Source organism: Rhinoderma darwinii, chromosome 1 (genome assembly GCF_050947455.1).
Source record: "Rhinoderma darwinii isolate aRhiDar2 chromosome 1, aRhiDar2.hap1, whole genome shotgun sequence".
NCBI classification, from domain to species: domain Eukaryota; kingdom Metazoa; phylum Chordata; class Amphibia; order Anura; family Rhinodermatidae; genus Rhinoderma; species Rhinoderma darwinii.
Window position 1 is genome coordinate 355,832,096 of NC_134687.1, and position 16,081 is coordinate 355,848,176.

Consider the following 16,081-nt stretch of genomic DNA (forward strand, 5'->3'; position numbering starts at 1 on the left):
TGTGCGTTCTTACTGCCTTGTTAACATGAATTATTTTTTTTTTTTTTGGTAGATAAACTCCCATGTCTCTCAATGGGAGTCCATCAGCCAAATAAAATATGAAAACGCAACAAAAGTCCACAGTGTGAACCCAGCTTTAAAATAAACTGGCTGTAAGCTAAGAATGAGCAAGGAGACTTGGTAGAACTGAAATCACATTATTCTCTATCTTACTGCCGCACTTTTGTAAATGCACAGCAAGGTGGAGAATCTCTTAATGGTATGATTATATATGGTACAGTAATGGCAGAATAAAATTGTTACGTGGCTTAATGTAAAATTTGTTCCAGGAAACGAGTTTATGGAACGTTTTTATTTACTGCATTTATTCCACATAAATATGTTTTTTCTGTTCAAGAATTAAAATTCAGGTCAAATCTCCTGTAATAAGATGTAAAAAAGACCATAATATAGTATATTTATAACTTCTTGTAATGAATTAGAAAAATTATTAACCCCTACCCAACATTTGTCGCATGTATACGTCATGGAAAGCCAGTGCTTCCCGGGAATTGCCGTATCCAAACGACAAATAGACGTCATGGGCTCAGAAGCTGAGTCCGTGCCGTCATCCCCGGGTGTCAGCTGCATGTTACAGCAACCGCTGCATTTTAGGTTTTTGCAGTTAATCGCCACCCCAGCGACGAAATCGCCGGGGTGCCGATGGCTGAAAAGGCAACCGGAGGTCTAACACTGTCCTCCCGGTCTGCCTGAATACGGAAGCCTCCTAGGCCCCTCCCGGAGACGTGGGCCTAAAAGGCTTCCAGTAACTATGGCGCAGGCTCAGAACCTGAGCCTGCGTCATCAGCAGCGGGTGTCAGCTGTATGTTACAAATGACACCCTGCTGTAACGGCAGGGACCGGAGCTATCGCCGATCCCTGCCATTACCCTCTTAGATGCAGTGATCGAAGGCGATCTCTGCATCTTTGGTTTGTAGCACATCGGCATCCCTGCGACAGGAGGCCTACTGGTCTGCTATTAAGGAAGCCGATTAGGCCCCTTCGGAGGCGAAGCCTAATTGGCTTGCTGTCAGTGAAAGACTGGCAGTTCTAATACATTGCACTACATAGTTAGTGCAATGTATTAGGACATATATCAGACAATTGGACCTTCAAGTCCCCTAGTGGGACTAAAGAAAAAAAAAAGGGTAAAAAAAGTTGTAATAAAATAAATTAAAATTTTCAAGTAATAAAATAAAACACAATCGCCCTTTTTCACTTATCAGGTACTATATATATATAAAAATGAATAAACCATAGATGTTTGGTATCGCCGCGTCTGTAACGGCCTGAACTATGAAAATATTATGTTATGTATCCCACGCGGTGAACGGCGTAAAAAAAGAACTTAAAAAACTATGCTAGAATTATTATCTAGCATAGTCACACTGTTTCCAATCTACAATTGTCTTGATTGGTCTCTATTCCTGTCAATCAGGAATTTTTAGTATATCTGGGCCGTGAGTCCGGCGGCCACCACCCCTGGAAGAAGCCGGAAGTCCCGGCGAAACGCGCGTCGGGTGTTTTACTATCAACAATGTTTCATGCTCTAACACTAACTCCGTTATTTGAGACACTAGTCTCCAACTAACAACTGTGGCAGAATATCTGCTAAGAGACAGGGACTCCTCTATGCCTCTATCACTGAAGCTGCACATAGTACGTGCGCTCAGTCAATTATAGCAGCTCAAACGAAGGGACCGGGCTGCTCTGGACGTGCTGATTAGCACCCAGACAGCTGATCCCGGCATACAGGCTTCAACTCCCTGGTCGTTGGTCACGAGCGGCACTGTCTATTGTGTGCCGTAATGATCAACGAGCAGCTTCAAAGACCGCAGAGACTGTCATTTCAACAGTCTCTTGTTGACACTGTACACACAGTGTGTGCCTAGGGAACCGCAGCAGCCTGCAGTGGGGGACCGTGCTGAGCTGTACTGGATGTGCTGTTAGCACCCAGACAGCTGATCCGGGCTCAACACTGTAAACTCCCTTTCTGATCACGAACGGCACTACTCCCTGTATGCCGTAGTGATCAACTAGAAGCTCCACAGGAATGCAGAGACTGTCATTCTGAAAGTCTCTCCTCGATGCAGCACACAGTGTGTGCCCAGTGAGCCGTAGCAGCCTACAGTGAGAGTCCGTGCTACGCTGTACTGGACGTGCTGACAGCACCCAGACAGCTGATCTCGGCTCTACTCTGTAGATTACACTGGTTCTTTATTCACAAACGGCACTTTTGTTTTTGAGCCGTGTGACCATTGAGCCGCTACGTAGAGACTGTTGATTTAGCAGTCTCTCCATCTAGGCTGCACACACATTCTGTGCTCAGTGAGCTGCATTAGCCCACAAATAGGGACCGTGTTTAGCTGCACTGGACGTGCTAACAAGCACCCAGACAGCTTATCCCGGCTTTTGCCGTGTACTCTCTCTCATTTGACCGTGCTCAGCATTGTACATTGTATGCTGATCTGGTCTATGTGCAACTTGACAGACACGCAGTGACTGTCACTTTACTAGGTTCCTCCATCGCTGGGCTAACTTTACAGCCCGATGAAGGAACCTTCAGCACAGCATTATAGAGAATTGTGTACCACTACAACCAACTCAAGTTAATGCTCTAGCAGTGTCATTTCCACAACACTTTGCTTTAGCATATACAACTGTGGGCTAATCAATATATCAATATACATCTAAGATTTAGGCTACTTGTCCCATTACTCGCATATTTCCCCAACGGAGTAAGAATAATTAAGACATTTATTTGTCTATAGTGTCAAGTGAGGGGTCATTGGCACTACAAATTTTCAGCTAACATTGTTATTTTAACTATTTACTAATAAAGAATTTATTATTTTCAATATTATTTGATCACACTACTTTCCTCTTTCCCTTTCCTGTTACTATACATATATCATAAATCGGTGGTGTACACCTAGTGTGAATCTCATTGCTCCAACATATTATATATAAAATTGTATGAGGGTAATACCTATCAATCTATAATAGAATTATTATCGCATGTATCCAAAAACGGTACCTATAAAACCTATAGCTCCTCTTGCAAAAAACAAGCCCTCATACAGCTCCGTCGATGAAAAAATTAATAAGTTATGGCTCTCACAACTTGGCGACACAAAAAATACATTCTTTTTACAAAAGTGATTTTATTGTGCAAAAAGTTGTAAAACATAAAAAAGTGCTATAAATTAGGTATCGCCGGAATTTTACTGATCCGCAGAGTAAAGTAAACATGTAATTTATAACGCACGGTGAACGCTGTAAAAAAACCGTAAAAACTATAACAGAATTACTGTCTCTTTGTCACCTTGTCTTCCAAAAAATACTACATCTAAGAAAAAATCAAATAAGTTAAGACTTCCATAAGTCAGGAAAGAAAAAATATGCAGTTGTGCAGGCCCGAGGGGAAATTTTTTTCAAGAGGCGAGTTATCAAGGCCCTAAAATTAGGGAAGCAGGAAGGGGAGGGCCCAAAGATATCTGCTGGAAGCGAGGGTGCCCGTATTCTACCAGGACAACACATTCCCAGCAAAATTCCCCAAACTGCAAAGGTGCGAAATGTGGACCAAAAGGGGATAAGAAGCGACACCATTTATCAGTGCAACACCGGCCTGTGCATAAAGGATTGCTTCACAGCGTAACACACATCTATGGATTATTTTATTTGTTTTTTTTGTTTTTTACTCCATTATTATACCCTCTTATTATGCCCTGGTGTACTCTGCCCAGATGACATGAGCCCCCACGTTATAAGCTGAAATACCAGTAAAACTTCAAACAAGACTACTACCTACGCTCCAAAAGCCAAATGGTGCTCCCTCCCTTCTGAGCCTTACACTGTGTCCAAACAGCTGTTTACGCCCACATATATATGGCATCGCCATACCCGGGAGAGCCCTTTTAACAATTTTTGGGATGTGTCTCCAGTGGCACAAGCTGGGCATAACATATTTGCCACTGAAATGGCATATCTAGGGAAAAATTGCAATTTTTACTTTGCACCGTCCGCAGCGCATTCACTTATGGCCAGACCTGTGGGCTCACCCACTTTGGTGTCGTTTCCAAAATGGGGTCACTTCTCAGGGGTTTCTTTTATTATTTCACATCAGAGCCTCTGCAATTGTGAACCAATACTTATTAAGTTGCCAAATTAGGCCTTAATTTCACATGGTACTCTTTCACTCCTGAGCCCTGTCAAATGTCCAGGCGAAAGATTAGGGCCACATATAGGGTGTTTCTAAAACCGGGATACACAACATAATAATTAGAGAGCTGTCTTTTCATGGTGGCACAAGCTGGGCACAACATATTTGCATCTCTATGGAAAAATTGCCATTTTTACTCTTCAACATAGAGTGCACACTAATTTCCAGAAAACACATGCAGGGTTAACATGCTCACTACACTTCTGGGTGAATACCGTGAAGGGTGTAGTTTCCAAAATGGGGTAATTTCTGGGGGGGTTTCTACTGTTTTGGTCCCACAGGAGCTTTGTAAATGCAACAAAGTGCCCAGAAACCAATCTTGCAAAATCTGCACTCCAAAAGCCAAATAGCGCTCCTTCCCTTCTGAAATATAGCGTGTGCCCAAACAGTAGTGCTGTTGTGGAACTGCTTCTGGCTTCTCCTGACTGCACGCTGCCATCTTCACCCCTCTGCTCTGAGTGATAGCTCTAGCGGTCTCCTGATTGCCCGCTAGAGCAGTCACTCAGAGCAGAAAGTGCCACTTGCAACTACCGCGAAGGGGGAATTAAACTTCAGTTTCTCGGTCATGCAAGTTGCACGACCAAGACAAAAGGTATGTTTACAATGCCCTTCCCCTCACCTAAGTCGCTCTGTCAGCGATTTTGAGGCCTCAAAACTGCGGACAGATTCCCTTTAACAGAGGGAGTGGGATCCCTCTGTTTCCCCATCAGCACCACGGCGACATGGTCGCAAGGTGCTGACGGTTGTCTTGACAGCCGGCGCCTAACAAAGGCTACCAAGCCTGCCATGTCTATATGCCTATTACAATTTATTAAGGGTGTCAAATAAAACCAATCCCATATGGTTACTAGCAGCAAGAACTTAGAAAAATGTATTGAAGCCACTGTTATACAAAGAGATGCGACATGGTCTCCCAGTGGGCTGTAATTCCTTTGTTATATTGTAAACCCCTTTTTTGTAGGTATATCGTTTTAAAATGTGTTTTGCAATATAAGTTTTAAATTGCATCTGTAAGCAGGTTGGAGCATTTCCCTTCTTTTAAATTCCGATTTACTGCATTTCTCTAATTCAATAAAATCAGCCAAGTCTTTTAAGCTTAGAGGTACTTTAACTCCATTGCATTAACAAATCAATTGTAATTGACTTGTTAAGCTATTAGCATGATCATCCTACCTGCTTATGGATGAAAGAAGCCTCACAGAATATAGAAAGAAGTTCATTGAATGAATTATACAGAATGACAGATGGCTAGCACCTATCATTTCTGTTGGTGCTTTTTTGTTTCTCACACTCAGGAAAGTTTAATGAATAAACTTTACAGATCAAAAATGCTGTTGCTGACAAACATTTTTGCTTTGCACTCCCTAGCTCCACCTCACCTTTACTTTTCATTTTTCTCCCCTGTACTTGCATCCTTTTGCTACGAATTTTCAACATTAATAAGCCACCAAGGCCAGGAGCTAACCATAGAAAATCTATAGAATTTTACAGGATTAGAAAAACATGACTGTTTTCTTCCAGAAACAGCGCCACACTGTTCATGGGTTGTGACAAGTATTGCAGCTAATCGCCTCTTTCCAAATTTGGTGAATATGTATCCGATACTGTGAGCACCAATGAGCTCTCATAATTAGTCTTTCAATATTTTCTTATATTTATAAAAAAAAAAAAATCTATTAACTTAGAAAGTAGAACTGTATTGAGAATTGTACGCTACTATTGTACAGAGTTGCAACTCCAGTTTGAACTTTTTCATCTGTAATTTTGTCTTTAATGAGAATTTCCACCCAATGTGTAAAGATGTCGATATATTAGTAAATCAGAAGTTAGATCAGCTGCAAAAATTTGCAAAATTGCCAACCAGTGTGAATGCACTTCCTGTTGTCCCTTTTGGCACACAGAAAACAGGCACACATCAAAACAGAAAACTGCCATTATCTCTGTAAGTAAAAAATATTTATACTTTTAATAGTGAAACTTTAGTCATTTCTCTAACTTCTGATTTACAAATATATGGCCATTTTTGCATTTCGGGTTTAAATCCTCTTTATTGTACTTTCCCTCTGCAGCCACCCAATAGCTTCCACTAGAGAATGGGAAGCACATGCCTAGAACAAGTCACTTGCCAAGTGTAGGTCGGCCCCTTGATTCCCTCAGATTGTGTGCCCTGTAGATGAGTTAATTTACAGTGCTTGTATTATTAGTAAACCCATTGTCATATACCCTATTAGTGAATTCTGAGTTAATAGAGGCCAGAATGGGAAACGGTTACAAAAAGTGTCTCCTAATCGGGAGGACCTGTCCTATCCTGCATTATACAGAAAACACATTGATTTGAATGGGAAATATGTAATGCTTAATTTCCCCTGTGGTGGCGCTGCAGAGAAATTGAACACTTACTGTCAGGTTTCCCCAGAGATTACAGCTGATTAGTAGGTGTTCCTGACAGGGGGAGACTTTGTGATCAGCCTATTGTCAAGGGATCCTTTTAACATGGACGTTTTTAATTGATGACTTTGCTCTACAGCAGTATGGAGACAGGGATAATATTGTAATTTAGAGAGATTGATTATGGAGGATTCATGAATGGAATTCATAGGACTATTTGCACTTATGCACTACTTTGGACTATTCATGGACAGGAATTGTGCATTCATGAGCTGGAGGACACTTAGGGTCCTCCTACACCGCCTGACATGGGCCGTGTAAACGAGTGCCGATCAATGAGACAGCTCGTTAATCGCCGCTCAAGGAGTTATGTATGGGGGCGAGCGCTGGTTCATCCTCATACATTTCTATCATGTCAGCAGCACATCTCCCTGTTTACACAGCGATAATATTTCTTGCACCATCAGTGTTTGCTGATCTGCTAATTGTTGCCCTGTTTATCACATGAACGCCGTTTGCCCGATAATTGGCCCGTGTAAAAGAGCCTTTGGGTGCTCCATCTCGCTAAATACATATTACACTTAGGTCATTAAGAAATAATGAAATGCTTGGTAAGATATAACTTTAAAATGTTTAATGCTTGACTGCTACAAATAAAGAAGAGTTGAACACAGTATAAGGAAACTGTTTTGTAGGAAAAAAGCATAGCTCAACTAGTTGTGCTATTTATTATCCAGAAGAGCCCCTAAACTGCATGACTATTCTTATACTCTGAGACTTGAACTTTGTTGCTCCTAAAATGTGTTTGTTTGTTTTTAATATTCCAATAATTTCTTGTTAATCTCTTGTGAGACATTTTTAGACTATGTGTGTCTCTAGGGATTCCCTGCCTTTGGCCTTGTGGCACTTAATAACTCAGCCCACTCATCTCTTGGTTAAAGTATCGCATGTCTAACAGAGAAACATCCTGTGAAGTGGCAAAGCAATACAACTGAAAAGTATGCAGATATTTTACAAGATCAGAAAAGCCCTTTCACTGTTCACTTTTTGTCAAAAGCAGATGTAAACAACAAGAGATATTTACTCTGTCCTTGAACCACAAATTCCAGCACATACAGACCGCCTGCATGCTTGTGTCTGGGATTTGGTATGAAACACTTTCATGCTTATTTATAAAGAGATTTAGAAAGAAATAATAATAATGTACTTTACAGAGGATTGTAAAATGAGCAAGGCTGAGAACCTTGTTACTGCACATTAGTAAAGATGCTTTTCTTTACATTTACTGACCTTACGCACTGGCGCAATGGGCCTAAAGATGGGCACATTTACACTCTTATCAATGCATAAAATAGTGTAGCAGCTAGAGCATAACCTTAAATAAGCTGAAAGAATAAAGTATGCATCAGAGCTGTTGCCCCAAGGCTCACACTGCAGAGGCAAGAGGTCACAAACTTTACTCTCACTACTCCAGGGCTTTTCCACACCTGCGCTGCAGAGCAGGGGAGTATTTTGTCAGAATGGAATTCATCATTCTATATATTTTGCAAATGTTGAGAAAATTTTGGCCTTAACATGAACTCATGAGTCATTGGAGAGAATCTAATTATTAACAATAGCTACATTTCATATGCTATAATATTGGATCATTGACTTTAATAACATATGGAAGCCCTTCCTGTCCTGGTATTTGTACGTTTTTCCCTTTGTCCCAAAAATAAGTTATACTTTTCTTCCCCCGATTTGTTATATAAAAAAACTATCCTGTCCCCAGGATCAGACATTTTTCTGTCGCTTTACTTACAAAACACCAGCATTAAGTCGTAAGTCTTAGTTTGCGTCATCAGAACATACACTACATACAGTAGGTACATTTCACGTTTAGTAGCACACTGGGAAAGTGTATAGCATAGCCTGTTTTGTGCAATCTTCCCTCCTCAATTCTTCTCCTTTATCTACATTAAAACCACCATTGCAATGAATTCTAGTTTGTGGGAATACAAGAAGTATACAGTGTTATGCATAGTAACTAATGGAGATAAAAGATAGCTGATGATATAAAAACCTCCGTAACATCCGCACAAAAACAGTGCCCCAGGAGCTTCATGGCATGGCTTTCCATGGGCGAGCAGCTGCATACAAGCCTTACATTTCCAAGCACAATGCCAAGTGTCAGATGGATTGGTGTAAAGCACGCCACCACTGGACTCTGGAGCAGTGGAAATGTTTTCTGTGTGAGTGATGAATCACGCTTCTCTATGTGGCAGTCTGATGGATGAGTCTGAGTTTGGCGAATGCCAGGAGAACTTTACCTGCCTGACTGCAATGTGCCAACTGTAAAGTTTGGTGGAGGAGGGATAATGCGATGGGTTGTTTTTCAGGGGTTGGCCTAGGTCCTTTGTTCCAGTGAAGGAAATTCATAATGCTTCAGCATACCAAGATATTTTGGACAATTGTATGCTTTCAACTTTGTAAGAATAGTTTGGGGAAGGCCATTTTCTGTTCCAGCATGACTGTGCCCCAATGCACAAAGCAAAGTCCAAAAAAACATGTTTAGTGTGAAGGAACTGGACTGGCCAGCACTTGATTGATTTAAGAGCCTGGAAAAAACATTTTATATGTAGAAAATATTGCTGCCAACACCTCATACTAAGGTTTTTCTTTAGAAATGTAACAGCCCAATTACTACATAAAATGGAATGTGCAATCTACAGCAATATCACTTTATATTGGACGTTTAAGGGGACATGGGATCTTAAAGTAAAAAATTATAAAAAAAATCATAAACATAGGAGTATCTTTTTATAGTATAGTATAGGGTTAATTTTTATGAATTCCAGTAGCTGCTTATTACTCCTTGAAGTAAGGCTCTATCCACATCTGCCTAGTGGCTCTATTAGGAGCCCACGTTTCAGATTCCATAGTGTTTGCTGGACAAAATCGTGCAGCATTCAATATATTTTGTCCATTAAAGGCAATGGGTTTCATCGGAAACTGATGGTACCCGTCATGCGACGGCTCCATTCTTTGTTGTTTTGCCCCTATGACGGAGCAGAACATTAGAAAGCCCTGACGCAGATGTGAACAGAGCCCAAATGGTTAACTTATGTCTTGATGGAGCATTCATTTCAAGCGGGAACTAAGCAAACATATCTTATTTTTCATTCCGGCAGTTAATTACTTGTGGTTGAAATGACATCATTCAGCAACTGTTACGGGATCAAGCCCATATGCCTTGTCATATGGACAAATAACTATTTTAATCATGTCTTTAGATACAGCAATTCAACCTCATTATCTCTGGTACGCTCCTAAGTAGACGTGGAGGCTAGGATAAAATGCTTTTCCTATGTATATTGTACATGTTTATACTAGGAAGTATTTTAAAGCATGAGCCATTTTTTTGAATAAATAAAGGTATTAAATCCTGGTTTAATTACCATCTGCTTGATTTGCATAAAAATGAGTGTTTACCTCCCTTCTTCTATTTTCACAAATAGTTTACTTACTAAAGTATTTACACATTTAATTATGATTATTGGTATTTTATTTTAAGTCCACAGATGCTGGTAATTTTAAACATTGTCAAATTGTTGTAGCAAAGTTATAGAAACAATCTCTAGATCTGGAATATCATGTGTAAATCTGATAATCCACTAATGACAGCCTGAACTGTAAAACAAACATTCCAATTAATCCGGATGCCGTGGCGGAGCCAAGCACTCCCACTCCAGTTCTAGTATATGTTCTTAGATGTGAGTGTACCTTTTTTTTATTTTCTCCTAGAGCTCTTGTGTTGGAATCCTGTTCACAACTGCAACCTCAGTAAACATCAGCAGAATGAACATATGGGTCTCTGCTTGTAGGAAGCAAAGCAGGTGTCTGCAGTGAGCAGGTGTTACTGTGGATGTTTGAACTTGCCCCCAGATCACCAGCTTACTGCCATGATGTCCCCCTAACAGGTGGCTAGAGGCACTTGGCTGACCATGTGATGTTTATCGAGGGATGTCTGACGGCTGCAGGCAGGGAAAGAGGGGCTTTTCTTTATCGCTTTGATGAGGATATTGCCCAAACTCATGTCTCATTAGTGTTTCCGAAGGTCCTCTTGGAAGAGAACAACAGTTTAATTAAGAGCTCCCGTAAAAACACGTTCCCTCACACTTTTCCCCCTACAGCGTTTTAGCACATCAGAGTCCGTCAGAGCTGCCCTAGGCTGAGTCAAACAGATATGCATCTGGCATTCCATTTGTGCAAGCTGTCAATACATACTCAGGGCCTCACACCAGTTTCCTTTTGCCTCGTCTACAGTTATAGCTCCATGTCGAGGGTTCAGTTTTTTTTAATATGTACATAAGCTTCAGGACTTTGATGTGGTCTTAAGACGCGCATGACCCAATCATGGCCACAAAATGCGTATTGCATGCTAGTAATGTGATCTTGTAATACCAATTTTGCACTATCTAGGTAATTAATAACCGTTTAGCTCCAAATAGGCTACATTTGTTTCCCTGCCAATATGAAACAGATTTATTTTCTTTCATGGCATGAACTTTTAGAGCATTAAATCATTCAGCATACTGAAGATACTGAATTTGTAAATGGCACACAGGTTGGCAATTGGTGCAAAAAGAGTTTAGATTATCCAACAAAGCATCCAAAGCAAAATTAAAGAAGGCGGGCAGCACTCAAATGGTGGAGATAAATCACCAGTGGTTAATTCCAGTAAGCGACGTTTCGGCTTGTGTTAGCCTTTATCAAACATAGTATTCTTGCTAAAGGCGAACACAACCCGAAACGTTTCTTACTGGAATAAGCCACTGTTTTGATCTCCAGCATTTGGGGGCTGACTACCTTCTTTATTTTTTTGGGACCATGCCCCTGCTTTGGCGTGCACAATAAAACCACAAGCACATCACACGTAGTGCTGTTCCCATCTCTGTTTTCTACCCAACAAAGCAGGTTGAGCTTACTTCTTAAAATGTTCATAAATATATCTACAAGCTATTGCTCGGACTGCTAAGGTTTTAATATGTAGCTATCATTTGTTAGCTATTGGTTCAATATTTAGTCACTCTTTAGTAGCGGCAGGTGCTTACTCTATTACTACATGTAATTGATTTTACAGAATGTTTTAACCCTTGTGAATAAGCCTTGTTGTCATTAGCTTGACACCGTTATTTTGACTCGCTTTGTACTGATCCTCCTGTTTTACATGTGATGTGTTGTGTTGTATACTTTGTGGTCAGTGATACCAAAATTTCTGTACACAGATTTGTTTTGCACATTATATCTTCGATATAAAACCCAGTATGATTATAGTAATTCAAAAAAAGCATGTTCTTCTTTTATAGCTTGTTTTTTTGGGGAACGGATTAGGCTGACCAAGCAAACACTGAATTCACATTATATTTCTAGTCAGTTAGTATATAGACCTAACAACTGAAAGCATGTAAGGCAAGAAGGTCTTATGAACCTTTTGAATGATAGGTAATCTATCTATATTGCGTCAACATATTGAGCAGCGATATATAGAAATTGTGTTCGCTCACTGACTGTTTTAACAAATATGGTGTAAGGCTCTTTTAACATTCCGTTTAAGGCATTCGCTTGACATATATGTCGGGAAATTCTCCTTGGGTATACCTGCAATGGATGCCTCTGGTGTATTCAGCTGCATGCCTTAGGGTCCTATTACACGGCCCGATGTGGGCCAAGCAACGAGTGCCGATCAAGTTTACTAGGAGCAATGCTTGGTTATGTATGGGGCGGAGCAATCGTTACTCCGATCGCTCATCCCCATACATTTCTATCGGGCCGGCACCACATCTCCCTGTTTACACAGGAAGATGTGCTGTCAGCAATGATATTTATTGCTGCATAAACGACACGATCAGCCGATGAGCGAGTGTTTTTGGTTCATTGGCAGATCGTTGCCCTGTTTACACAGGGCAATTATAGAGAACAAGTGTTCATATGAATGGTCGTTTTTCCGATAATTGGCCTGTGTAAAAGGACCTTTATAGTTGTATACATTGCCCATACACCACCAGTGTAAAAAAGCAATGTATAAGAAAGTGCAGCAGGCTTCGCTATTATGTACAGCGGGGAAAAGGTATATTAATGTAAACCAGCCGGGCGAATGCCAAAGGACACTCTTTTGCCATCCAACGGCCCAAAGGGGCATTTCTTGGCACCTATACCAAACTTTCACTGCAAACGCTTTGTTAATAGACCCTTACAACACTGACCAACTTAACACAACTATATTTTCAGCACTGGTGTAATAAGGTCAACTGAATATTTTATAATTATTTAAATTATTTAGTAGTACCAGGCAGGACAATTTTAAAAGCAGCCATTTTTTTTACAATAGCGTGTCATGTGAAAAAGTCATTAAGCCCCATTCATTTTTTGTAACGTCACATACAGCGTTTACAGGCCAGTCAACCAGAAACAAGCAGTGGAAAATGGAGGAAGTCGGGGCTTCTGACTGTTGTTGGCTTAAGATGAAAATGGAAGGTGAGAACTTGGAGAGTTAAGTTTATTTTAAAGACCGCTCAAGGCTTGTTAATTTAACTCCTTAATGACCACTTTATGTCATGTCTTTAAACTGGTGTGCCACCTCTTGGCACTTGAAACACAGCTGCATGTACAATCGTTTGGGTACAGGTCTGGGAACTGGTTGTCTGAGACACCTGAGAAAGAAGGCAGGAGAAACGCTTAACAAGTGATTTGATGTTTAGAAAATCTAGGATGCAGGAGGGCTTTATCCCGTATACATCCCAGAGATCTTGTGACACACAGAGAGAATTAGATGCGGATTTTCCGCAACGGATTTCATTCCCAAAAATGTGCAGCGTAGTACAGTAGTGGATGAGATTTTAACAAATGTCATCCACACGCTGCAGAAAAAAAATCAGCTGAGAAAACCTTCATAAATTGACTTGCAATGCAGTCTTTTTTTATTTCGCAGCATGTCAATTTTTCCCCATTGAGTTCAAAAGGAAGGTAAAAGCCGCGATTTCGCTGCACAAATTGCAAGTCTGAAATAATAAAAATACTTTTTCTTATTTTAAATGTAATAAAGAAGTCTGTACTTACCCCCCCTGGCATTGTTATAGTGATGGCTCCTTGTTCCCTCAGCTGTACTCCGTGCAGCCCAGCCTCCTGGGATGAAACTTCATCCCATGTGACCGGGTTGCTTGGAGACCAGAGGGATGCATCACTAAGGCAACACCAATGAAGGTAAGTATTGGCTTTTCTTTTTTTTCTGCTGTTCTTTCCGCAGCGGCGATTCCGTCTGAAAATCACATGTTGGTGTGGTCTTTCGGCTGGAAGTCCCTGCGGGTTCTAGGTTGGATGCGCTGTGTTCTTTTATGCAGCGTTTTCCGACCTCTGTGAACATACCATTAGCATGCCAGTACCGCTTCAGAACTGCAAGACCAAGAGCATTTTTCACAGTGACAAATGACATATTTTACAATAATAAAATGCAAGTCAAAAAAAATATATATACTGTGTAGAGTAACACAAAACAAAAATAAAATTATTTTCTAGACCAATCCATATTCCTAGCTGCAATCATATTACATTACACGTTATTTATTAATAAATGGTCACAAACTTTTTATTTTTATCACATTTTTCAAATAAACTTTCGTTTTACTTTTGCTTGTTGCAACTTTAAAGCGGATCTGTCACAATAATATGCTGACCTGTCACAGATTCACCGGGCTCCTAGACGATATGTTGCAAAAAATATTGTGCTGTTTGGCAAATAGCAGCTAATACAGTGAGTCCCCTGTATTTATTAGGAGAGCGTTCTCCCCCCCTCCTCCCACCAATCATTGGCTAGCTGCTCTGTATATAGCGAGGTGCACAGCAGCCATCAATATTTGGTGAGGGGGTCAGGAGAAGGTGGAACAGTCTTCTCATGAATACAGCATACTCATAATTATAAGTCTGCTGTATTCTTTCTTAGCTGCTGTTAAATGGTTGGTATAATGGCCCTTTAGACCTGCTACTATGAAATGCTGCGCTTAAATTTGTGGTAAAAGATCTGCTTTCAAAACGAAAAACTTGCACAAAAGATCAATAATAATTTTCTAATAACTAAAGCTGTTCTAGCTGTTAATTCCGCATGTACTAAAACTCGCTGAACAGCCAAAAAAGGCGTTAAGGGTTTAAAAATAAGATGTAAAAACTTGATGGCAGGTACACATGTAATAGTCACCAAGTAGTGGCATGTTAAGAACAAGTAAGGCTCTGTTGACATCTGCACTTTGGCTTCAGTTCATAACACTAGCTCTGTGCCTGATCCGTTGTATGGTGGATCCGAACACTCTCTGAAAGGTCCCATTGACTCATAATTGGGTCTGTCAGGGTTTCCTTTAGGTCTCCAATCATTTTGACGGTAAGAATAGTGCTACATTCTTACTGTTAAAAGTGACGGAAACTCTGACAAAACCCATGAGTAATGTAAAAGTACGGGTGTGAACATAGCCTAATGTGACCTTATCATTGGTGATATTGTGATGTGTAAAGATTCTAATGTAGCAGAGAGAAAATGACTATATTTCTGTTTTTACCATCACTCTGCCCCAATAGATACAGCACACTATACATCGCTTTAAAGTAACAATTCTAAATAAGCCAGTGGATTCCATCGCGCCCCCTGTACCCCTGATTACGTGAGCTGTGTTAATCACCCGTACCTCTCTGCTGATTGGCCGAGAGGGATTAAATAGACGGGTCAATAGTACCAACTACTTACTTTTTTAGCACATCTCCTTTAAAGAGCTCTGTTTGGTGAAGGATTTAAAGGGAACCTGTCACCAGCATTTCACCTATTGAACTCTACTCACCCGTCACTGGCCGCTGCTGTAAAAAGTTCATTGCTGTTATCCCCTCTCCTAAACTCCTCCTCCGACTGTAAATAATGGTCTCCAAACATTTTGCACCTTTTATGGTAATAAAACGGCAGTCTCGTTCGTTCCCTTTTAATTATGCCCGCCCACTACTTAAAACTGGCCCACCCAGAATGCTGTCAATCAAAAGTAAGCTGCCAATCAAAAGTAAGGAGGAGGGGTAAACTCGGAAATACTTGAGGAATGGAGATATGACTCTTTTATGCTTATTAGCATATGGCACAGGAACACTAAAAAACTGAATACTAAAGCTACAGAGCCGACTAAGAAGATTATTATAGGTTACATAAAAATGATTTTTCACCCACTACCACCAGGTATTGCTGGTGTAATAGGTGAAATGCTGGTGACAGGTTCCCTTTAAGTGAAATGCATTTCTTAATATAACACATCTACTGAAGCTCAGCAGCAGACCTGGACTAACTGCATACACATAATGTAATGGAAATGTATGTTTATGTCTCTTTTTATAGTTTCTTCTGCAGTGTGCTGGCACAGGTCACCA

General features: G+C 40.5%; 1 protein-coding gene across 5 annotated transcripts in view; it reads left to right on the forward strand.

Annotated features, from left to right (window-relative positions):
* Positions 1 to 16,081, forward strand: part of NFIB (nuclear factor I B) — a 194,765-nt gene that overhangs the window by 127,702 nt on the left and 50,982 nt on the right. For 4 of the 5 annotated variants that reach the window (XM_075826742.1, XM_075826733.1, XM_075826766.1 and 1 more), the window contains exon 7: positions 13,079 to 13,168. The exons of the other annotated variant lie outside the window; for it this stretch is intronic. In XM_075826742.1, the coding sequence (XP_075682857.1) occupies positions 13,079 to 13,168 (90 nt within the window). The remainder of the gene's footprint in view (positions 1 to 13,078; positions 13,169 to 16,081) is intronic. 5 annotated transcript variants of the gene reach the window in all.